The sequence below is a fragment of the Polypterus senegalus genome, chromosome 16, assembly GCF_016835505.1.
Source record: "Polypterus senegalus isolate Bchr_013 chromosome 16, ASM1683550v1, whole genome shotgun sequence".
In the NCBI taxonomy this organism is placed as follows: Eukaryota; Metazoa; Chordata; class Cladistia; order Polypteriformes; family Polypteridae; genus Polypterus; species Polypterus senegalus.
In genome coordinates this window covers 3,853,935-3,878,909 of record NC_053169.1, presented here as the reverse complement: position 1 = coordinate 3,878,909, position 24,975 = coordinate 3,853,935, and the positions used below count along the sequence as shown (strand labels likewise).

At 53.8% G+C, this 24,975-nt stretch overlaps 1 protein-coding gene across 1 annotated transcript in view; it reads right to left on the bottom strand.

Moving 5' to 3' along the window:
- Positions 1-24,975, bottom strand: part of LOC120517025 (CUB and sushi domain-containing protein 1-like) — a 293,367-nt gene that overhangs the window by 85,226 nt on the left and 183,166 nt on the right. Inside the window, exons 19-26 of the mRNA XM_039739099.1 lie at positions 23,828-23,944; positions 22,495-22,710; positions 20,864-21,052; positions 11,776-11,945; positions 6,966-7,122; positions 4,546-4,737; positions 3,892-4,018; positions 1,292-1,494 (exon numbers count right to left, since the gene is read on the bottom strand). Coding sequence (XP_039595033.1) covers positions 1,292-1,494; positions 3,892-4,018; positions 4,546-4,737; positions 6,966-7,122; positions 11,776-11,945; positions 20,864-21,052; positions 22,495-22,710; positions 23,828-23,944 — 1,371 coding nt within the window. The remainder of the gene's footprint in view (positions 1-1,291; positions 1,495-3,891; positions 4,019-4,545; positions 4,738-6,965; positions 7,123-11,775; positions 11,946-20,863; positions 21,053-22,494; positions 22,711-23,827; positions 23,945-24,975) is intronic.

The following is a 24,975-nucleotide window of genomic DNA, read 5'->3' as shown; positions in this document are numbered from 1 at the left end:
CACAGGCGGCTCCACCATCCCCCACCTGTCCACCCCGGGGCTTCATGGGAGTTGTAGTTCTGACGGGCAGCCCTGTTGGTGTCCACTAGAGGGAGCTGCTAGGAGAAGAGCACCCTGCCACCCGGGAGGTCCACCTAAACTGGAAGAGCTGGATGGCCACAAGAGCAGCAGCTTGACGAGGAGCCTCTCTGTCTCTGCTGGGCAAAGGGAATGATTAAAGTGCGGCCGTCCTGGTTTCCTTCTTCACAGACTGTGATGCCACAGGAAGTCCCACCCCGAGACAACTGGAATCGGTGGACATTTTGGACCCTCCCTGCCCAGACCCCCAGTGCAGAAGCCTGAATCCTCGGATGACAAGATGTCTGCAGCATTGGGGCTGATGGTCCTGCCATTGTTCCTTTCTGTGAATGGAGGCCCTTGGCATTAATCGGGCACATCACCCTCCCATCATCACAGTACATGCGTGTAGGCGGCGTGGCGAACTTTGCGAATTTGTGTGGGTTTTGGGGTGTGAGGCGCCCCCTACAGGCCACAGTAGTTTGTATTCAATAATGAAAACCCGTAAGGTGATGGCCACCTGACTGCCCCTCCTCGCCTCACAGACAGACGTTTAACTTCCGACACAAGCCCACCGTGCCCACCAGGGCTGAACGCACAAGCAGAGGAGAGCTGGCTCGCCTTCCGGAAGCTTCTGTGCTGCTTGTCTCCTCATACGCTCAACATCATCATGAAGGTCCACATTCCCCCCCACTGCCAGCTTTGGGATACCCACCCGGTGCCCCACTCTGGACGTGAACCCCAAAGGGCCCCACGATGGCCAAGCAGACAACGGCAAACAACGAGCAGGTGGGACGGCAACTGTGAAGGACGTCCAGCAGGGGGCTCCCCAGTGCCAGTCACCGCAGCTCCGTGATCCGAAGTCCGCAGCGCTCTCCGTTATGACAACTCCACGCGCCGGCAGAGCGCGTCCTCCATGGCCTGCCATTACAATTCCGAGCGCGTTCGCTCAGCTGATACTCCGATAAGCTCCCGGGCCGGTCGGCCGGCCGTCGCTCGAGTGTTCGCGCCGCGTGAAATCGTTTAAAGCTGCACGCACGACAAGGCCGATCCATCAGTGACACGTTAAAGCGCACCGCTCGCCAAAGCGCCTCCTCGTCCTTGCACTGGCGCACATCCGAGGCTCCGGCGGATTTAACTCCAATAAGCCTTTAAAATGCAAAGCTGCGCGCCCGCTCGACGGCCCCTCGCGCCGCCGGTGCAGAATGGCGTGAAGCCGAGCGGGGCGACCTACTTGAGAACTGCACGGAGAAGCCCGACTTGCTGATGAAGTAGTCGCTGTCGAACTGCAGCGTCAGGGAGCTGTAGGTGCTGTGGGTGTCCTCGGGCAGCGCCGAGCCGCTCCACTCCCGCAGCAGGATGTTGCTCTCCATCGGGCCGTCCCACACCTTCAGGATGTCGTGAGCGACCTCCGTGTCGAAGACGATGAAGTGCAGGCTGCAATGAGAGAGAGAGAGAGAGAGAGAGCTATGGTGACGGGCGCCGAGCCGGACGGCGGTGCTCTGACCAGTTCAGTAGGACAGTTGGTGACGAGTGACCGTGTGACGACTGCACTGATGATCACACTTACAGTCCGGTGTCGGCCCCAGGAGTAATCGACTCCATTTAACTGGCACCAGGGCAGGTTTAGATAGACTGGGAGCCCACCCAGCCCACCACCACCTGAACTGAAACACTAAAGGGTGCCAACCAGGAATAAGAAACCCAACATGTCTGCTCAGCTCCCAGAGCCAACATGGCGTCTGAACCTGAGATCTGCAGTCAGCGGCCCCTGCATCAGCACTACTTGTTCAGCTCGTGCCAGGTGTCTGGGTCTGCCCCATGATGCCCACCTTCCTCTCCGTCACCCAGTGCAGGTTTTCCTGACTTCTCTGAGGTCCTCCCAGTGACCCCCCAATGAATCTCCTGCACTGCCGTCTCTTCACTGGAGCCTTGTGGGCCTTGGAAAGCCGTGGAAGCCTCTTTGGCTTGTTGGCCTGTCACTCGGTGCCAGCTGGCATGCATGACATCAACCAGCCAATCAGTCAATCGTTCCAGCAGCCAGCCACTCCCTCAATCAATCGATCAATCAATCTGGCCAGTCAACCAGCCAATCATCCGCCAGGGCACTCTGTCACTCCCTTACCAGCCAGCCAACCAATGAATGAATCAATCAATCGACCAATCGCCTCTTAAGCCCCCTAGTCTTCAGCCGGGCCACCAACAGGATGACATCTGCCACCCTTAAGAGTGACAGAACACACCTGTGGACCCTCCAAACTGGCACCGGCCAAGACAGAGGGGACTCGGCTTCATGCCCGCCCCCAGGCCGGACTGCTTAGCAGTACATAGGACAGCAGGACGGGTCAGACCAGGATGAGGGCAGAGGCCGGTGGTCCGCAGCCCCTAACACAGAAGAGCGCGGGCCCTCCACACAGATTTGAACCCACCTAGCTATAGCGCTGGAATGCTGCCCAGTCAGAAAGTTGGCATAATGCAGCCATCTGCCCGTGTATCAGCCGGAGTGTGACAGAGCCGGAGTGCCAGTTTAAAAGCAATCAGACACTTTCAGCTGCTGGGTCTAATCCTAGTGATTATGTCCCGTGGCGCTCCAAACTGGTGGGCACGTCTCTGCGTGGCGCCGTCATTCTTCACTCCTGCTTGTGAATTTGAATGTGCTCATTAGGATTCAAAGATTGGGTCACTTTATCTAAAATGAAGGATGAAAGCGTCACGAGAGTCACAGCTCAAGTCACCTCTGCGGCTCAAAGGGCTGGCATTCTCCTCGCGGTCCTCGATACAAACGACTTGCACTATGAAAACGGATGAGGCCTGTCATGAAGCCCCCAGGACCTGCGACGTGCCCACCAGCATAGACACCCAGTGCTGCCAGCAGACTGGACGTCTAGATAAAGACCACACGTTCTGCACTTGTACTTTGTCCAGTTCTGAGTCATTCATGGGGACACGGGGGGACTTCACATATTCATCTCTTCTCTGCATTCAGGAAGAGGGTCTGTAGCCCCAGCCGTGGGGGGCTGCCACAGTCCACCGAAGAGACCTTCACACCAAACAAGAAGCACCGACGGCTGCACCGGTGCCCACCCAAAAGTGAGGGTCTCCTCAGCACCACCGGGACCCCCAGCCCACTGAGCTCCCTCAGCTTGTTATCCTTCACTACTTTGAGTTAAGCCCCGAAATCAGAGGTGCAGCAGAATAAAACTAATTCAGTCGTGACGGCCTCACAGTCGGGCTCAGACCCCGGGCTTCTGCTGGTGGTCCACTTTTGGCTTATTTGTCTTACCTTTGAATTTTGAGTTGAAACGTGTTGGGTGGAGTCAGTTTGTAATTTTTACATTTAGCACGGTGCCTTTCAAAGCAGCCTAATTAGCCTCTGCCCTTAAAGCCAGAGGTTTACGGCCATCCTCTCCCCTGAAGGACATTTCTGAATATTGCGAGCTTTAAAAGCCTGAGCCCCATTCATAAGGAGGCGGGGTTTAAAGTTAGCCAGCCAACCGCTGCTGCACTTCCACTTGATTCTGTCCGTTATTTTCTATGCCCTTTTTTGGGGGCAGAGCCCCATCACACTGCAGCCATAGCAGCCACGTAATCCATAATAGAGCAGAAGTGGCTGTCACACTCAGGTGACAATATGAACAATGCCATCGAAAACAGTCCAGGGCTCAGCTCAGGAGTCTTTGGTCTGAGTGGCTGACAATGACACTCAGGCTTCGACTGGCTCAAGTCACACGTCACACGAGGACGGCCCCCCCTTTGCTTCTCCTTCCTCCTCCCATGTGCTCAGCCTGAGAGATCACGGAGCCCAGCTGAGGCAACAGAGGGAGCCCAGCCTACCTGATGGTCTTGCCAGGATCGGCTTCAATGGTCCAAACGCAGTGAAGGTTGTTGTCATACGGAGCCGGGTAGCCGGGGGACAGGATTCTGCCAGATGTGGCACCATGGAGGTGCCCTCCACACTCCGCTGTGGGCAATGAAAGAGACAAAAGGGGTAAGAGAGGGTGTGATGGGCAGTTAGGAGTCTGGCACAGGCGTCCAAGAGAAGAGAGGCAGGTAGAGTGAAAGGCGCTATATAATAGATTGATAGATCTATCTATCTATCTATCTATCTATCTATCTATCGATTATATAGCGCCTTTCATATCTATCTATCTATCTATCTATCTATCTATCTATCTATCTATCTATCTATCTATCGATTATATAGTGCCTTTCATATCTATCTATCTATCTATCTATCAATTATATAGCGCCTTTCATATCTATCTATCTATCTATCTATCTATCTATCTATCGATTATATAGTGCCTTTCACTCTATCTTTCTATCTACATAGATGGATGTGAAAGGCACTATATAATAGATTGAAAGATTTTAAAGGTTTGGATAGATGGACGTGAAAGGCACTATATACGGTAAGACAGACACAAGTCCCCATGCATACAGAGCTGTGCTTTTGCTGTGCTTGCCCAGCCCGGTCTCCCCGCTTACCCACACAGGATGGCAGTGCCCGGTCCCAGACTCTGCGGTCTCCGCTGAGGCAGGTCAGTGTGCCGCTGCCATGCATGGTGTAGCCCGGGTTGCAGCTGTACAAGACAAACGTGTTGGCGAAGTGGCCTTCGTCTTGGATTTTGTAGCCGTAGGTTGGCACTCCGGGCTCCTGGCACTTGATGAGATCGAAGCCTGCGGAGAGAGACAGGGAGACGACAACCTGAGTGGTTGGACTGCGCACACCGTAATGACTGAGCGTCTGTTTCCCTGATTTTATTTCACCACCAGTGCCAGGCTCTGCTGCTCTGGTTCTTTAATTACACAGAGATGTGTCGGCCGTAACAGACAAGGTTGCCACATAAAGCGGGCAGCGGTCGGTGCCGAGGTTGATCGTAGGGGGGCAGTTCAAGCCGGACGCAGCTTTCCAAGTTCAGAGAGATGGCCGCTCCTTGCAGAGCTCGTCTAAGTGACAGACGCCATGGGCCACCACTAAGCTGTCAGGCAATTTGTGAAAACGTCAGATGCCAACACCGGCCGGCGGCCTCCTGAAAACAAGTCCACCATACTGGAGCTCCCAGAGGGTCTGTGGCTTCACATGGTGAACTCATCTAGGAGGGCACACCGAGTGCCCAATCCATCTGCTCAGGTGGCGAATGAGACAGGGGTCCGGCTGCAGCCGTGGTGAGCGAGGACAAGAACAGCGAGAACCTACAAGCCCCCATTAATGAGCTGGCACCAAAAGGGCAGGTGGGCTGCGGGCGCTGCTGGCATCAGGTGTCAGAGTGAACTCTGCAGGCCCCTTCATCTGCACGCTGCCTTCTTCACGCTTCTCATCCAAAGGAGAAAATCAAAACCAAAGTTGTGCTCACTATGTGATGGTTACCATGGCGACCGACTCAGAGCGCTCCGGCAGTGACTTTGTCGGCCCCCCGATTCTTTCTCCCCCAGTAGTCACATCGTGAGAGCCTGTCAGGCCTGCAGCACATTTTCATTCAGAGGTGGACGCCACAATCAAACACGGCCTCTGAAACAGGGGCTGATATAACATGGCAGTGCCAATCAGAGTGGGGGTCTCAGGGTCAGATGGCACACCGTCCCTGAACTCGACTAGGTGGTGTAATGGACAGCCAGCAGGGGGGGGCACAAATGCTAACAATCCAGCACTGCGTAGGACAGAAGACAGAGACATGAGCCCATCAACAGGGGGCGCTATACCTCAGTGTAATGGATGAGGTGACGTCTGCCATACAGCCTGGTGACGGTGACCACTGAGCAGCCCAGCAGACGTGATGCCCTCTGAAACTGCACCCATTTTGTAATTACAGGTTGTGAACAACAGGGGGCGCCCTTGTAGCAGCAGTGACCACAGCGATGGCACCAGTGATACCTACAATCAAGTCCGGACCCTTCTTAGGTCCATCAGGTGGTCCACCGACACCCTCTTGCTGCTCTGTCTTCACAAGGCAAGCTGTCCTCCAGACCGCTTAGGTGGCACCTTGCAGCCCCTGCCATGTCCCGGGGTCGCTTGTGTGTGAGGCTGTTGTGCTAGAGCGCCCCCTAGCTGTCCCTGAGGCCACTGCACCCCTGACTCACCCACAGGACCCCCTCCAAGGCCCCTCGCTAGTGAAAAGGACCTGGCAGAAATCTCAGGTTCCACGTCTCTGAGCTCGCTCTTAGTATTCTGGGGTCCTCGAGGGGCCTGCAGGGGTCTCTTGGTGTTATTAAAGGCTCAGCCAACCCCGGCAAACAGGGGACAGCAGGACAAAAGAGGAGGGGGGGCCTGACAGTAAATATGTGGCCACTTTTTAAAGGGGCAAGTCAGACCGGGGTCCAGTGTGGCAGGGGCACCTGGGGTCACAGGGGGGATGCCAGCAGGATGGCCCAAGTCCTGACCCCCTGACGTGACAGATGTGCTGGAAGTGGAGTTTGAAAGGCACGTCCGGTGAGCTGGGGTCTTCTGGGGTCTGCTGGGTGGGGTTGTGTGTCCTTTATTGTTGCCTTGCACAATACCCAGTATGCCCGTCCTCTTCTCTTATACCCACTGGCTTACTTGGGCTGCTCAAGATCGCCCCCTCAGGTCCCAACAAGTTTGACATTATTTGATACATCCGGGACATCTGCCATCTTTCCAGTGTCCCTAATCCTATGTCACTTTTCTGTTACACAGTGTCACCTGTACTGCCAGTCTTATGGGGGACGATTTGCTGAGGAAATATTGGGAAAAATTGAGAGGTAATTCTGGGAATGGACAGTCTGGGGGTCCGAGGCACTGACCATTCCAGGGTGCAGATACAGAAACTGACCACCACACAGCATGATGGGGTCTCACGAGTGCGGGGGGCTCAGGGGTGTCACCTGATCATTCATTTCACTTGAGTCCTCTGCACCCCGCGGGGGGCGCTATGAAGCGAACCACTCACTCGTGTACGTCAGCCTGAAGCCCTGGCGCGTGCCCGTCCCGTTGGTGTTGAATTCCAGCCACAGGTGATTGGAGGTGCTGTTCACAATCACGCCGTGCATTTCGTTTTTGGTGAAGACGCCGAGGAGTCGAGATGAGCCGTCCTGTCCGTCATAAACCTGGAAAAGACAACAGAGAGGGAAAGGCCGAGTGGACGGGCGCTCCTTGACAAAGTGACGGGCACACACCCTGTGCCACCCTGGAAGGAGTGCCCGTCCGGAAGGAGTGCCCGTCCGTCATGTTCAGGCAATGCTGGGAAAGGAAGTGAGAGGTGGATGGCACAGCAGAACGAGCTGGAAAACCGGGAATCTCCTAATTAGGAAATAAGGAAAGGGGCAGAAGAGAAAATGTCATCAAAGCCACCAGCGAAGCCAAAACACTAAACGGGAGTCGGCCAGCAGGGCCCTTAACCTGAGAGGGGGCTCGGGGGGCCACAGAGCTTTTACTGCATCGTGATGAGACTCCGAGACCACCCGAGAGAAAGTGGTGGCGCCCAGGAAAGTCAACTGAAATGAATTCTGCAGACGCAAAAAACTAAAACGAGAATAAAATAACATAACAGCCCCCCACCACAGACCCCCACCCCATGCTGGTGCAAGGCCACACAGTCAGTGCAGGTGTCACCACGATGGCCTCAACACACTCGGCCAGTGTCACTTTGGAGCCATCTGAGGGCAGGCAGGAACTCACTGGGTGGCGCGGTGCCCTCTTGGCACTCAGTGACTCGTTTGTGCCAACTTCACAGGCCTCCTGATGTCACGACGAGGCTCACAGAAGAATGTGGGGACAAACTCGTTAAACTCGTGCAGACCTCGTTACTCCGGCGAATCCATCGAGGGGTCCACGGAACGACCTTATTAACTGTAAAGAAGGTGATGGGGGCTCAGCCTGGGACCCTTACAGCCCACAGTGACAGAAGGACATGTGGGGGATAAAGAGAGAGAGAACTGGGCGGGGGGCACCCCACCGGCATGAGTGAGCATCTTCACTGCGGGACCCCCTGTCTAGCCACAAGTCTGTCTGAGGGTCTCTCTGCTGGGACTGCAGACCCACAGCTACATCTGAAGGGAGCCAAAAGCACACAAGACCACGGGGGCTCTTTGGTGTCACAGCCCCCCTTTACCTCACGCATCTTTGTGACCCACCCAGGGGAAGGCCCTTTTGGTGACTCGTGCACGACTGTCACAGTGACCCGCCACAACCCACCACCATTATAAAGAAACACATCTGGTGACAAGCAGAACAAAGAAAGTGATGAAGGGGGGGCACAAGAAACAGAAGCCCCCCACCACTTCCCTTTTGTACAGCCATCTTGGGCTCCACATACGGCTGACCGGGTGGATGGCACACAACATACAACAATGAACGTTAAACAATAAGATGACAAAAGCCACAGAATTCGCACAGCAAATCAACAGAAGACAAGCAGCGTCAGGAGGCCCAGAGCAGGCAGCAAAGGGAGAGGACGACTGGAAACCCCTGGCAAGGAAACATCCAAAGAGATGACTGGCAGCGTCACAAGAGGAGAAACTGAGCCAAAGTCAAAGCTGTCACCCCACTGACCCCACTGACTGGCACCTCACTTGGCTCCCCCCTCAACACAGAGGGTCTCTCAGGGACAGCCCAGCCACCTGGCAGAGGAGGCTCAATATGGCCGCTGCTACCCCTGATCTCGTCCTCTTGGCCATCGAGCGCAGCTTATGACCTCAGGGGACGGTAAATCACAAACTTTGCCTTTTGGCTCAGCTCAATTCTTCATCACTACGGACCAGTGAAGTGACCCCAAAACTTCTCTCAGCACCCCACTTGTGAACGAGACCCCAAGGCGCTTAAACTCCTCCAGCTGAGGCAGAGAAACGACAGAAAATAAAGAATTTCGAGCCAAACAAGAAGCCATCGATAAACCAAAGACGAGTGGAAACCCAAAGCCGAACAGCCGGACCCCCGAAACGTGGAAGCAGCAGCAGTGGCAGACGCAAAAAGCAAAACCACAAAATGGCCAATCAGCAGCAAGCACAAAACCACATGACAGACAAATGGCCAGACAATGACACCAAAGCTGAATGCACGTCTGCCCACTACGCCAATCGATGCCACGCTGCTCTACTGTTTACGTTGGTAGAGCAGTTCATAAAGGGACCCCCATAAACAGGAAGCCAGTGCTCTGAGACCCTCCTGGGCGGCTTGGCCTTCGCTTTGGACCTTTTGGTGGCTCCCGGTCACCTGACTTGTGTGTCCCCTCTACGTGGAGCGTCAGCTGTTGTGGAGCGTCAGCTGAGTTGAATGAGCGGACCCCCATAAGCCCACCGCGCCTTATTAGCATCCATTTAAGTGGCGCGGGGGCTTAATTAGCGATCTTGGAGCACAGACAGCACTTCCTTCTGCTGCCGTCACGTTTGTCACTCGAATGAATGTGCGTGTGATTAATGAGGGGGCTCCGCTACTAATGGCTGTCACTCTCAGGGCTCACAGGGGATCATTCTCTTCACACAAAGCTCAGCTGCCATTCTTCTTGCCCTCAGTGATGCCCGGGCACCTCTTCGTCTCCTGGCACGCAGGGTGCTGGATGGCCAACTCCTTCCTCATGTCTTTATTATGGTCCATCGGTGTGTCCTGTTCGGAGCGAGCCGAGGTTCCTGGCAGAGGAGCCGCTCCAGACGGGCACATTTTATTAAGCAATGTCTGAATGAAGAGAATGCCCACGTAAACCTCGCCAGTTCAGTGAGTCAGCGGCACGTTTGTGATCAGACAGAAAGGCCACCAAACATCTTAAAGAGCACATGGTGGGCACTGTCGCCCACCAGGAGGGTCAACCAAAGCACCAAAGGCCCCAAAAGCAGTTCCAATAATGCCCAGTAGGGGGCGGTGGACCCCTGTGGAAATCCTTCACATTTTCCCCAAATGCTCTTCAACTAACAAAGTCCATGGAGCACAACACGTAAACACAAAGCAAAGTCAAGGAGCGACACTCTCCAGGCACCGCCAAGGTCCAAGGACCCCCAAAACACCCAATGAGACCCTGCGCCTCTGGGGGGGCCACATAGGCTGGGCAGCATACAGGAGATCAAATGCAAAGAATGAAGACACAAATCAAACAAACAAAAGACATGAAAGGGGGATTTGAAGCAGCAGCCGAGGTGGGACCCCTGACTGAAACACAGCAGATAGACGGGGGTCTCCACCTGCACCTGCCTGCTTGTGCATCTCCTGTACCTGCTGATTAATTGAATGGACGTGAATGCAGAACGTCATCCAACAGTGGGACCCATCAACTCAAACACATCAGCACACCCTCACAGATGGCACACGTGGGCATTGGCCTGAGCCTGTGCCCAGGTAGGCAGGTGAGCGTCACAAGTGCTAAAGAAGTCACCAGACAAGTTCAACTGCCCCTCATCACATGACCACTCCTGTACCTTAAGTGCCTAAATTAGGGGGCCGCTCAAAGCTGACCGCCTTCTTCAGTGGATGGTGGGGTTCGGCAAAATATTTGGGAAAGGAAACGAGCGGCGCTTTCCCTGACGTCCCACCCTCATTCCCTGGGGCTGCCATTTGATTTTAAATCACCAAGCGGTCATCACGAGGACATTCGGTGGACCCCACACTCCAAAAATGGTCCTGGGGCCTAAAAATCACACAAAGGGAGAGGGGAACATTAAACCCCTGGCCCAAAGAATGACCCTGTTATGTTCTCACATTAAGAAATTAAATCAAGAAGAAAAGAAATCTACAAAAAAATACAAAAAGTTAAACAAAAGGTGCGGCCCCCAAACAATACGAAAAACCCAAAGGCGCCCGAGTCCAGGTGTCAGGGTTGACTTCACGGCGTGTCGGATATTTCAAAATATCAAAAGGTGTAAAACTCTTTAAACGTTTAAAGTCTGAATATTCTCAGTTGCAATGGAAACTTGTCACCCTCTGATGGAGGTCCACGGGGGGCTAGAAAAGGATCACAAACCAAAAATATCCTCACATTCCTAATCAGTGAAATGAGGACACCCCACATGCTAACGGGACCACCGATGAAGGATCAGACTTGTGGTCACCTCCAAAGAGCATCAAATGACACTGCACATGGCTTTATGGGGGATTGTGGCCCCCTCCTATCCCACTAAGGATGGGTGGACCCCTGGGGTTGAAGGACCCCAACTTCACGTCCTTTTGATCATTTCTGCTTTTTCATCTTAAGGGGGTCGTTTCCTACTCAAAATGTGGTGGACAGAAAATGAGGGTCACTTGAATCTAGACGGGTGGGGGGGGATTCCCATAAAGCTCAACATTAAGGAACATTGAATGGGGTGTCACACATGGGGGGCCAGGAAACATCAAAGTGCATCACAACAACTAAACTAAACACTCGACAATCAAAAATGGTGACAAGACCGCCGACTGTCCCACCGGGAGCAGCAAAGGAGTTTGGGGCTGGGCTGACTGAAGTGAGGGTCCGGGAGGAGGGGGCACATCTGAATGTGGCAGGTAAGGACGCAGCACTCCAAACAGATGAATGGTGGCCTTGATTGTGTGCAGACGGAGATGAAAAGGACCAAAGTGACCGAAGCTGACATCGTTATTGACGGCATGGCGCTCTATACTCGTAAACCTGAACTGAGGGGACACAAAACCCCAGAGCTGTGACAATGACAGGCCACACAGGCCAGCAAGCCGAGATTCTCGACTTCAGGTCCCTTCTCATGTTGAGTGTGAAATGTGCCCTCAGCGAGTGAAGTGACATCTGAGGCGCTAATCCCCCGAGCTCGGGCAGACCACCTTACCTTGAGGACGTCTCCCTCTTCCAAGTGGAAGCTGGCGGTGGTCAGGCTGATCCCTTTCCCTTTTTCCGTTTCGATTTTGTAGATGCACTCGTGGTTGTTGTCGTAGTCGGAGGGGTAGTTGGGGGACAGCAGAATCCCCTCGTGTCCTACGGCCGCCTCGCCACACTCAGCTGGATGAACAGACAAAGAGCACAGAAAGGAAGGCGTTAGGAAGGATGGGAGGAGGCAGGAAGTGGAGACCCTCACCTAAGACATGACTTCCCGCTCATGGAGGTCTGCTCAGATGTCCAGGAGGAGCCCGAGACCCTCAAGGACCCTCAGACTCCCCCCGCTCTCACGTTTGTTTCTTTACGCTGTCACGTTCCCCGTCATTTCATTCCATTTTCACTCCCTTGTTCTGTGTATGTTGAACCTAAGGGGGTGGGACCTCCTGGCAGTGCAGCTGAGGGGCTTACTTACAGGGGTCTCGATGTTATGGCTGACTTACCAGCTCATGTGGTTCGGCTCCCGTCTCTGATGTTGTCCTGCTAGAAGGAGACAAAGAGCATCGGGGGGATGAAGAACAAAGTCAACAGGCGAAGCTGGGGTCCGTCAAAGCCAAAAAAAAGGTACCCCAAGCTCAGAACGAAAGCATCTGAAGAGTGATGGCACATCCAGAGCCCTGGGCGGCGTGCTGAGGTGAGACCCACCGATGACATCTGGACCCCCCCCAACCGAACCCCAAGTCACGGCCAATGAGAACAGAGCAGCATTGTGCTAAGCCCCCCTCACAATCCGGAAATCAAACACAGGAAACGAGTGCAGAGACGTGGGAGGGGCAATGGGGACAGCCGACCAATAGAAGAAGAAAGCCGAGCAAACGCGGAAAGCGCTCCGCTCCGCATGGCCGTCACCTCCGAGTCTGACGTTTTCATCTTCTTCTTCAACGCTCTTCTGGCCCTTTTCTCCTTTGTGGGTTTATTCTTGTGGGCCGGGGGTCTCCTGGCCCCACCCCCTCCTTTTACTTTGCTCTTTTGGGCCTGGGTGGGCTGCAATGCCTGCCCCCTTTGGTGTGCTTTGCTTATACTGGACTCATCTCACCATTAAAGCCTCCACTTCATGCCAATCGACGCTGGCATTCAGTACCAGCTGTCACTCTTCACTCATGCCAAACACAAACCAGGGGGATGCCATGAAGTTAGCAGAGACCACCAGCCGCAGCATCCGTGACAACCGAGTCAAAGGCCGAGGAACTGAAGGTGTGAAGGGGGGGAGCAAATTCTAAAGTGGTCTGCCTCGGGGGGAGAAATATTCTGGTGGTCCGGGAGAGATAATGTGAAAAGATCAAAGAGCAGGCGAAAGTGAGAAGCCCACAACTGTGTGTGTGTGTGATGAGGGGTCTCGGGCGCCAGGAGGAGGCCTTGGGTACTTCCTCGGAGTCGCCCATTCCTGATGTTACCAACCAATGGCTGCCAAGCTGCAAACAAGTCGCCAAAATGGCCACGCCTACAAGAAACAAAACTAACGATAAACTTTTAAAAAATGAAAAAGAAGAAGAAGACCACTTAACAAGTGCAGGTGTGAAGCTGTGACCACCTTAAAACGAACTCAGGGAGACCCTCACCTGAGATATAAATGGCAGGACAGCTGCCACAAAAACACCCAAATCAGCCCAATGACGGGCACCTCCTAGTGTGGCACAATGTCCCAGAAGTCTCCTCTCCGTCTCCCACCACTCCACACACGGCTGGCAAGCCCCCTTTAAGGGCTGCCCATCCCACCCAACTAGGAAGTACCTCTAGATATTGGAAAAAAAACAAAACCAAAACCTTGAGACCACCCAGAAAACCAGAGTTGGCTCAGCACACACGAGTCCTCGTCACACGTTGGGGGGACGCCATGAAGTCAGCAGCACCACGGACAGCACGAGGAGCAGCCGAGTGACCAAAATGGGGATGCATCGCAATACACAAGATGGCCACAGACGAGTAACAAAGTAAGAAGACCACTCCGGTGGGTCACAGAACAAAGCACACGGTGGGCTCAGATGGCGCAGGTCACAGCGCTGGCCCGCTTTGTTTTGTTTCTCGTTTCTCTTCTTTTGCTCTTTCATGTTGAGTCCGGGGGTGGCGGGGCCGCCACGTGTTCAGCTGATGTCGCAGATTCCTCGGTGCCCACCGTTGCCCCCTTGTGTCGTTTGGCTCTTCAGGCTCGTTTGCTTTTCTGGGTCTCCATTTCTGGTTGGTGACCCTCCTTATTATCAGTTTTCTCGTTTTTGACTTTGCGTCTCTTTAGTGGCTTCTGGTTGAGCGCCCTTTGGTGTTTCTGCCCATTGGTGATGCTGCTGAATGTTTGGATGCCCGCTTGCTTTTGTGTTTCCCTTTTTAACTGAATACCTCAAGTGACGTCTTTTCGTTTCTTTAGTCCTCGCCGCCTTTACTCGCAGACCCCTTCTGAAGACCCCAAGTTCAAGTCAACCCACTGGTCTCACGAGCTCCTTGAGGGGGACGCCCCCTCGTGGCAGCATTTTAAAAGCGGCTGCTTTTCTAACAGTCGGCCTCCTTGCCTGAGCGTGCACACACACACACGCACACACACGCACACACACACACACGCACACACACACGCACACACACACACACACACACACACACACACGCACACACACTCAGAACCCCTCGGAGACCTGCAGGCATTTCCATTGCGTTTAAGACAAGAACATGAAAAGGAAGCGGCCATTACGGCTCATCCCTAAAAGCACTCGAATTCTTCTGCCTGCCGTCTCCCCTCGCAGCCCCTCTTAATGAAGCCCCTCTCTCTGCATTCCTCCTCCTCCTCGTCCCCTCCATTCCTTTCCTTTTTCTGTTACTTTTTGCTGTCTCTAAAAGGCGGCAAGTCCATCCCGAGGCCTTGATGTCGACTGCGCCTTTCATCTTCCTGCTTTCCAGATGAGACGCCGTTCACTTCTGAGACAGGAGGAGACAAGAAGGGGTCCACAGATCTGCTGAAAACGCGGGGGCTTAAACAGCATTAAGGTGTGACCCCCCAGCATCCTTCTGTACGCAGGACCCCCCTCTACAAAATCCAAAATGACTCCCCCTTTTCATATGTGGTCCTCATTAATGCCCCCTCCTGGCACAATCGGGGGGCTGCAACTCCAAACGTCCGTCAGAAAATTCCAGATCAGAATTTCAAACTCAACTAAAAATGGACATCGATCATCGAGTCGCCCCTCCGTCACCGAGTATGGCACACTGAGCCCCCGACTTAACGTCAATACGTCAACTTGAGGTTCGGTGGTCCGTCACCTGACTCAGTGGCGTTACTCACACAGAACTGTCCCTCTGTCAGCTCAAACGGAATGTCGACGGTTCAGGGACGCCATTTGAAGTTGTGCGTCACTCATACGGTGACTTCAGCGAGCCCCACTAGCATGTCACCTGTGCTGCCTTTGTCCCCTCCCACTCCTGCACCTTCTTTTGCCCCGCCCACCTGTGACCTCACTGTGGTCTGTGCCTCCCTCTCTCTCATTTTTTCTCCCCATGGCCCTCCATCCCTTGTACTGTTGCTACCACTAAATGGCTCCCCCTTATCTTTCTCTTATCTTTCTAACACTGGGGTGTCCAGCAGTGACCACCCCCAAAACCCCCACTGTGAACGTCCCAGTGTCCTTGCCCCTCACTCGGAAATCGTTGTCCTTTTAAATGTGGACCTTTTCTTTCTTTCTTTCTTTCTTTCTTTCTTTCTTTCTTTCTTTCTTTCTTTCTTTCTTTCAGCTCAACGAGCTCACAATCCCAGCTCAGCGATTTCTTGAAAGCACCAAAACATCAAGTCTTGGGGGTCCTTCACTTGAGCAGCTTCTCCTGGTGTTCCTGTTGAAGAAATGGCAGTGAAGTGATAAGTGGGACCCACCACGGTGACACGATCGCGTCCCCTCACCTCTTAGCCTTTGTCCGCTCTGATGGCTCTCCATGGCCCTGAGTCCTCCTGGTTGCTCTTCTCAGGACTCTCTCCAGTGCTACTGTGTCTGTTTCATCTGGCCGTGCTCCAGATGAGGTCTCACTGACGTGTTCAGCTAAGCCCCCCGTGACATGTACGCCCCACATCAGGGCGCTATACAGCCAGACGTTATGTGAGCCTTTTTCATGGCTTCTGAAGACAGTCTGGCAGGTCCTTCTTGTGAGTTTCAAATCTCCTCCCATTAAATGTCATCGTCCACCAGTCTGCCCAGGCCCCTCCGCTGTCCACGTGCCCCCTGATGGACACTCCTGAAGCCATCGCCCTTTGACCCTGTTTCGGGCCAATTAGTGCGGACCCCCACATCCACTTATCAGCTTGCCACACAGTGGCAACATCAGCTGATGAAGAGCGCGGTAGGCAGGAGTTGTTTGACAGTCCAGCGCCTTCATCACTCAGCCGATGAGCTCAGTGCATTGTGGGATACTTAGCATAGCATGTACAGTATATAGCGCCTTATCGCCTGTCTAGTAAGGCTCTGTACAATATGGATAATAATAATAATAATAATACATTTCATTCATATAGCGCCTTTCCTATGCTCAAAGGACTTGACAATTCCAGGTATCCCACAATGCACTGGGCTCCTCACATGACTATTTGTAGTTATTTACAGAAAGCAGACCAGCAGCATCCTTAAATGAATTTAAACAATTTCAATATGAAGAAACATTATTGATCAGATCTTTCAGGAGGGCAGCACGCCAGACCTCAACAGCTGAGATGAACACAAATCTTTACGGGTGCAAGTCATCATGTGACTCCGCCATAATTAGTGTTGCATAGCAACAGAGACAGATAGCCCGGGCCATGGATAAATAGCAGACAAATGGATGGGCATGGGGTGGGGCCTCCGACACAAGTAGGAGGGGTCAGAGCTCAAGAAGTGGCAGGAGGAGTCCAGGGGTTAACTGACAAAAAGGGGTGGGGCCTCATACAGAGTTGGGAGGGGCCAGGGTTAAGAAAAACGCAGACCGAAGCCTTCTACACAAACAGCAGAAGGACAGAGGTGGGGCACAACACACAGAAAGGAGGAGTCAGGGGAAGAGGTGGGGCTTCATGCACTGATTGGAAGGGCTGGGGTGCCTCCCATACAAAAGGGGCGGGATCAGCGCTGATGAGCAGGCAGACAGGAAAAAGACAGGGTGGGGCGGAGCTTCAGAAGCCGATACAAGAAGTCAAGGATAAATGGCAGGCAAAAGGGGTGGAGCCTGATGCACAGAGAGGAGGGGCCAGGGTTAAGGACAATGCAAAAAGAAACCTCCTAAACCAATAGCAGTGATTTGGGTTAATGAGGAGGCGGAGTTCCTGTCAGATGAAAGGAGTCAGAGATAAAGAGCAGACAAGAAAGTGTTGGGGGTGGAGCCTCAAAAACAGACATCTTGCGTGAAGTCCCTGTGCTGAGGTGCACAGCAGGGGGCAGCACTAAGTCAGAGACCACCGTGGATGATGAGGTCAGGTGCCATCCTGCAGATCCCCAGCCTGTGTTGCATAGCTTGAAGTGATGCCAGGCAGGCGCAGAAAGGGCCAGCGGGCAGGGAACATTAAAAAAATGAAGGAGAAAGGCAAGGGGGCTCAGGGCGGGGGGACGTGGGCCAGCTGACCCCATGGCTGGTTCACCCTATGGCCATGTTGGCACTGCAGATCCTTGTGAGCAGCAGCAGGGGGCGCTCGCTGTTTCGTCAGGTGACAAATCCAGATGGGAGGCGGTGATTTAGGGATCTGGATGCTGGCACCGGGAGAGACGACGGATCGTTTAAACTAAAGTGTCCGTGTTAGGGAAGAATCAGGCGGCGGATTTGATAATCACCTCGTGATGAACGCTTTCTCTTTTTCTGCGATGAAGTGTCGGATTAAAAGCATAAAGCACAGGAACGCTGGCAGCTGCGCCGTATTCCCGCCTGAAGGCGAGTTTATTTATTTATTTATTTATTATTTCTATTTTTTTTCTTCTTCCTTTATTCTATTTCATTTCACGGCGCCGTATATCGCTCACATTACTTACGGCTTATTTTGAATTTAAGATGGCAAACGTCACTGGGGTGTCAGGGCGCATTACTCTCCTGATTTACCTGCAGAGCCGAGCTGCCTGCTCACCCGAAGCGGCGCTTGACGAAGTGACAAACTCAATCGAGGCGAAGCTCGCGTCCCGCCGTAGCTTTTCATCATTTCTGACTATGCAAATGCATTTTGGGGTTGGATTTGCATTTCAGCCGCGGCGCGTGCCACCGAGCCTCTGGTCACCCCTGCCAGTGCCCGTGGGGTACATCAGCGCCACCAAACACCTCCCGAGTCTCAAATTCTGCCCGTGTGTGTGCCCGATGCGGTCTGGATGGGGGCTTCAGCCCCCCGCGACCCTCACCTGGACTCCTCAAGTCGCTTTGGATTTCTCACCATTTATTACGAGGATTTCAACGAGGACCTTGGAATGGCACCTTCATTAATCCTGTGGCACCACCTGCTTCACCCAGTTGTTTGGTGGCACAACTTCAAACGAGAAAAGGGGGGGAGGGGCGTGCATCTCACCTGACAGCAGGGGGCGGGGGCTGAGGGGGCAGTGAGGCGGGTAGCTCTGGGCATTTCAATGCTAAAGGTGAAACAAGAAGACCCCAATGAACGTAGGACTGGGGGGGCCAAATCATGGAGGGGGGGCAAGACGCAGGCTGTGTGAATATTACAAGTGCACAAGGGGAGCATCTGGTAAAGGGGGGCCTGGGAGTTGCGGTGGTCTCGTCTCCCCCTACGTCCGCCATCGCAATATGTTCAGGCCAGCGGAGGTCAATCTTTAGGCTTCATGGAACACGCGGGTGAGGCCTCAGCTGTGTCTACGACCACAAGAGGAAGAAGAGCAACATGGCGGACTCAGGACCTTGGAGAGCCGCTGAAGATTAAGGGGAGACACAACTGAAGGGCCCACAGCGGTGCAATCCCAGCTCTTACTGATGAACGCTGACAGCTTCGCCCGTATAATGTGCTGGCAAGGCCGCACCAGGAGTACTGGGAGCAGTGGAAACGAGAGCCGGATCAGCACCATGGAGAGCAGCAGAGGAAGACCCACTGCAGGAGCCAAACCTTCTCAGGTTAAACAAGTGGAGCTGTGGAGAGGACAGAAGACACTGGGGTGGCCAAAGGATGTCAGCTCATATAGCGCCCCCATGTGTGCACAGAAGGTGTAACTTCAGCTAGAGAACACAGAGAACAGGGGGCTCTCCTCGGGAGTTCTCGCTACACTTTGGGTCTCAGTAGCTCAAAGAAGACCAAGCAGCACCGGAGAAAGTCCAGAGGAGAGCGACTGAGGCGCTGAGCCTCTACAGGTGGCAGAAGTGAAGCAGACAGAAGCCATTAGTACTAAGTAAGACCCCGATGTGCGGAGTGCCAGTCCAGGGGCTCCCCTTGAGCGCTCCGACATCCCACCATTGTACACCAAGGAGCAGAGCGCAGCGTAGAGAAAGGATGATTCAGGACCCCGGAGAGCGACAGCAGCAAAGGCTGAGCTTCTCAAAGGGGGCACACGTCTGGAGTTGGGACTTGAAACGAAATTCTTCACGAAGGATGCGGGGGGCACCTCGTGCCGTTTTGGTCTCCATACCACAAAAAGACTCGGCAGTGTGTCCGAGAAAGAGGAGGAAGGACTGAAGGGGCCAATGAAGACGAGGAGGACTCGCGGCGGGGGGCTTCACAATTAGCATTCCAGTTTCTTCCTCCACAAAAAGCAAAGATGAGAACTTCAAGGCGAATTTCACACAAACGTTTATCTCCTCACAGAGAAGCGTGGAGGGTGGACAGCAGGACTTTAGGGGTCTTCAGATCTCAACGCCATGTTATTTTAGACTGAATGGCCTGTTCTTGTCTTCTAAGGGGCTCGCCAGGTGAGGAGGAAGAGGAGGCCAGCGACTTTGGACTTTGATTGGCTAGTTAGCGTGGCTCTGGTGGGCTTTGCCTTTGCCATTTGATGTCACTTTGGCTCGGTGTTTCTTCCTTCCTTTCTTCTTCGTTCTGCACACTACAAGAACCTTCAAGCAGACTGGGTGGGTGTTTCCTGGACACAGGGGGTCTCCAGAAGACCCCCACTTTGTCCCAACACCTCGGATGTGCCAGTTAGAAGCCTCACCACTCAGTGTGTGCCTGAGAAGTCGTGTCTGACTAAGGGGGTGCCAGACAGAAAGCGCTGCTGATAATTGACGATGAGCCGCGGGCACACGCAGTGCCAAGCGACTTCCTGGAATTCCCAAGTGAGGACATGTTTTCCAATTTCATTCATCATCTGCTCTTCCATAAACACGTTCACACTCGGCGGGCAGGTGCCGAGGCTCCGGAGCCGCTTTGGCATATCAGCCCTCTGGGCGAAATCCAGAAAACTGGAAAGCAAACTGGAATCCCAGGCCTTCACGCCGTTGCCGGTCCGCTTTCGGACGTTCACATCCATTGGCCAATTAGCCTCTGTTAGTGGATCCCTTCAGGACGAATCCCAGCAGATGATGCGCTCTGACGGCTCTGCGGCGGGCCGGAAGCCCGTCGTCTCGCCGGCTCATTCATTATTAGCACATGCATCATCTTGACGGCGTTCGCACCCCCCGTGGGCGGACTTGGGAAATTCTGTGCCCGGGCCATTGCCACTCATTAGCAACGAGGCAGTGTTTGCTTCCGAGCGATCCGTCACGGCTGCTCTGTGAAGAGAGGCTCACCAGCTGGGATGTTTACAGTCAAGCTGGGAGGACAACGGGAACACAGAGTGAGCACACTGGCACACGGGGAGGCCTTACAGATTGGGCTGAAGAGACGTCGAGCCACGAGGGGCCACAGGGGGCATCAGGGCGAGTGGCATTGGCACAAACACATCAGCCAGGTGGGGTCACTAAGGGGGAAGGACCCACAGGTCACAAAGCTGCCAACTCGGAGAGAAGAAGGCGCTGACCTCGAAGAAGTCCCCCCAACTCCATCCCTTCCAGGCTCCCCCCACACACGTCTCAGGTGGTCACTACACTCTGCCTCCAATCAATCGTCCCACGCATGGGCTGCCAACGCCCACCATCACTCATAAACCCGCTGCCCCCCCTCAACATGAATGGAATGAAAGCGTGAGACCACCTACCCACACACCTTGGCAGAGGTGCACTCCACACACGGCGGCCGCCTCCTAAACACGTCATCCTGTTGGTGCCTTCCAGTCTAAAGCCCGGAAAGCAAGAAAAGATTAAAGAATCTCCGACGCCAAACTGAAAGCCAATGCGCCTACTGAAAGCGGGCACCCCAGGGTCGTCACACGGCTCCAGGTCATACTCTGAAAAAGAAGAAAAGCAAACAGTTACAGTGTGGCAATGCCAGGCGAGAGCAGCACAGCAGGAGGAAAACACTTCATGGACATGTCCCTTACCGTGGCACAGGGACAGCAGAGCAACCAGCAGTGGGCACTGAACTATAGGAGCAGCTAATAATGCCCACTTAGACTGCTGACAAAGGGCACAAAGCAAGAACCAGCGCTGGGAGGACAGCTGCCCCCAATGACACACACTGGCTTACCACAGTGGGCACAGAAACAGCAGGGGGGAGCAGGTGAGCAGACTGGCATGATGTGGTGGGCCTCAGTCAAGACATGCTGTACCTCTGCACCCCTCTAGCATATAGCGCCTTTCACATGTCTCTATGGCACCTTTCACCCTAGCCCTAACCCTAATGCCCACCCAGTTCAAAAATCTCTCATACCAAAGCTTCTTCACTTTGTTGCCATCCTTACATATTCAAATGCCCACCCTTGGTGATGTCACTGCCCCTCTGATTTTTTTCCCCAGGTTGGTCTGGTGCTGGTACTTTTCAATTGGCTGGGACAGGCAGTGCTGGCACCTGCTGAGTCCCCTGCCCTCTGGAACCTGGCACACTTCTTCTTGCCTGCCACTCTGCCTCTCCTGCATTGGTGCCCTCTCTTGTTATACTGCTAGGTCTGCCCTCTCTGCCCCACTTATCACCCTCTGCTCCTCAGGGTTGGCATGTGGAGTCGCTCTATTCCTGCCAGGCTGACTTTTTTCCTGTTCTTTGCCAACCTGCTGCTAGCCAAACACCCTTTGATGAACGAACAGAAGATGTGTGCCCAGCCTGAGTCATGCCAAAGCAAAACACTCAAAACATCAGATGAGAGGCAGACAGACAGATGTCACCGGCCAGAAATCACTTAGGGGGCCCCCGACTTCACACCAGGGGCCCTGGGATCAAAGGGGCACTTCGAGGGTCCAACAGCCTACCTGTGAGGGGGTCTCTCATGCACCTCCATGGTGCCCACTCCATGCCATGTTGGGGTTATGGTCACATTTGTCCCTATCTAGGAATTTGTTCAGGGTTATGACCCCCCATCATCTGCTGGCTAACACAGGACTCAAACGTGGGGTCTGCAGACCACTGAACAGCCCCTTCTATCATGGGGGGGTCTACGTCAGGTGTCTGCTGGGGGTCTCCTCTTCTCTCTTTCACACTTGACCCCCCCACCAGATCACTTCCAAGGTCTTGGCCCAGTTTGTCCCCACCCAAGTATCTGCTCAGAGTGACCCCACCATCTTTAAGGGGACCCCTCTGCCACTGTCCCCACAGACTGCTCTGTCTGGGCCCCTGATCAGGGGTCCAGGTTCTCCTGGACAGGGACACACGGGTGTGGTAAGTGATTGCTCTCAGGTGACGGGCAGCATATGATGTCACAGTACAACTTGTCACAGGATGAGCCCTGCAGCCCCTCACCTAAGAAGGTGATGTTGAAGCCCTCGTAGGACATGGAGAAGTCAGAAATAAATCGCAGCTGGGCACTGAAGTTTCCAAAGAGGCCCGCTTTGATGGAGGGTGGCAGCACAGAGCCAGTGAGCCTGGCCACGGGGTCCACGAAGCTGCCATCCTCGGCGATGAGCAGATAGTCGTGTGAATCCTCGAGGTGGAAAGTGTGGAACAGCAGCTGGACGCCTGCCCAAAAAAAGAAGAGAAGAGAAAAGGGGACTGTAAGGCGCTATATGAAATACACCAGAGGGTCTGATTAGAAGGCATGGGCGTCCCTCGGCTCCTCTGACGCGTCTCTTAGAGCCAGCGGCAGCACGACATCCATCCATCCATCTCTCCGTCCGTCCATCCATCCATCCGTCCATCCATCCGTCCATCTCTCCGTCCGTCCGTCCGTCCATCTGTCCATCTATCCGTCCATCCATCTGTCCATTTATCCATCCATCTATTTGTCCATCCATCTGTCCGTCCATCCATCCATCCATTCGTCCATCTATCTGCCCATCCATCCGTACATCCATCTGTCCATCCATCCATCCATCCATCCATCCATCCGTTCATCTCCCAAAGCCACAATCCCACAAATGACAATCAAGCCAATGGCACCACCCAAGCAAATGCCAAGTCATCCCAGAGAGGCCATACTTCCCACTTTTCTGTTGCCCCCCATTCCTATACAGGATACAGGAGTTGATCAAAAGATGATGCCGGGCACTCAAGTGACTTGCCCACATGCCCACAATTTCAGAGGTGACCTTCACGGTGCCCTTCAGACCTCACAGCGGAGGACCCTTAAGCTATCAGTCCCCTTGTAATCCACAGGCTCCTCCCTTGAACCCGCCCCTTCCATCATGTTGTTCACCTTCACCCAATCAGCTTGGACCGTGGCCTGTGACATCATAAACAGGAAGTGCACATAATGCACTCGCTTGAATTTTCAATCAGCCTCAAGGTCTTCATGGCCGGCCAGTGTCAATAAAACATGCCACGCCCTCCACTGTGATGTCACAGAAGGAGTCCAAAGCTGATTGGTGGAAGATCAGTGTCTGTCTCGGAATAGCAACGAGGCTGTCCAATCACCCTGTTTGAATGGACGGGCCTCAAGCTAAGAGCCTGTGGGTTACCAAGAGTGGCATTTAGGGTGGAGTGACAAGTGGCAGCTGGGGGACCAGGCGATGAAAGAGCCCAGGAGGAGCTAAGTCACCCGAGGCCTTGTCCCAGGCTGACCAGGGGGGGCTCAGCATTTGAGGGGGAGCCCAGAATGGTCTTGAACCCGAGTCACGGCAGCCCCGGAGAATCTTACCTTTCCCGTGAGACACTTCAATGACCCAAGTGCAGTTCAGGGAGTTGGGGTAATAGTCGGGGAAGCCGGGAGAGAGGATCGTGCCACTCCTGCCATAGATGTACCCACCACACAGAGCTGCATGTGACAAAAAGAGACAAAAAAAAAGGTGAGGCAGACAGAGCCCAGGATGTGCCACCGATAAAATCATCCAGTCACAAAAAGTTACAAAACGTGTGCCAAAGTGAGCCGAGGAACACAAGTCATGGGCAATGTCAGACCCCGGTGCCCATGCAACTGGATGGCAATTGAACACCATGCTCTCATAATGGAAGGTAGAGTGAATCAGTGAGCCAGCTCTGTCAAGCACTGTGCTACCCCAGTGCCCACTCTTCTGTTTACCACTGTGCCACCCTAACTATTTGATTTTTGAGGTGGTTCACCGTCCACCCTGCCTGCCCGTGAGCTTCTCTTCTCTGCTTTCAGAATTGTCAGAATGGAGGCACATCCAAGAAGACCACCAGAGGTACCAGGCACGATGGCCAATTCAATAAGGTGGTCACAAGGGAAAGGAGCACAGCAGACCACCCACCAGGACCAAAGGAGTGGGACACAAAGGAGAGGAGAAGCTCAGCCTGCCAATTCAAGGGAGTCAAACAGAACATCAGACGGGCACATCGGGCTGAGAGCTGAGGCCATGACAGCCCAACTCTGCCACCCCAGGCTGAAGCCATGGCACTTCAATACACTCGGATTTGCCCGGGGGGGTCAGAAGATGTCCACAGGGGGTCAGTGGCAGGACTTTGTCATTTTATATAGCGCCTTCACATGAAGGACACCTGCCATCTCAATCCAGTGAGCAACTTAAGGGACCTCCAAGGGACAGAAAGCTGGATGGGGGTCTGGGTGGGGGGTTCCTTGATGTCTTTTGTTTGCTTCAAAGCGACCCCCACAACTGCTGTGTCAGCAGCGCCCCCTTCAGGCTGCACAACTCAAATCACGGCCCCCTTTGCCTCATTTCTGATTTAGTGATTTGGAAACTGCAGATGGAGAAGTGGTGGTGCCAAGTCAAAGAGAGCAGCGGGAGCAGATGGCATTTGTCATGGGGGGCTTGAGCACAGAGGACCCTTATTCTCAAAAGTCTCTGCACTCAGGAGAAACTCCATCAA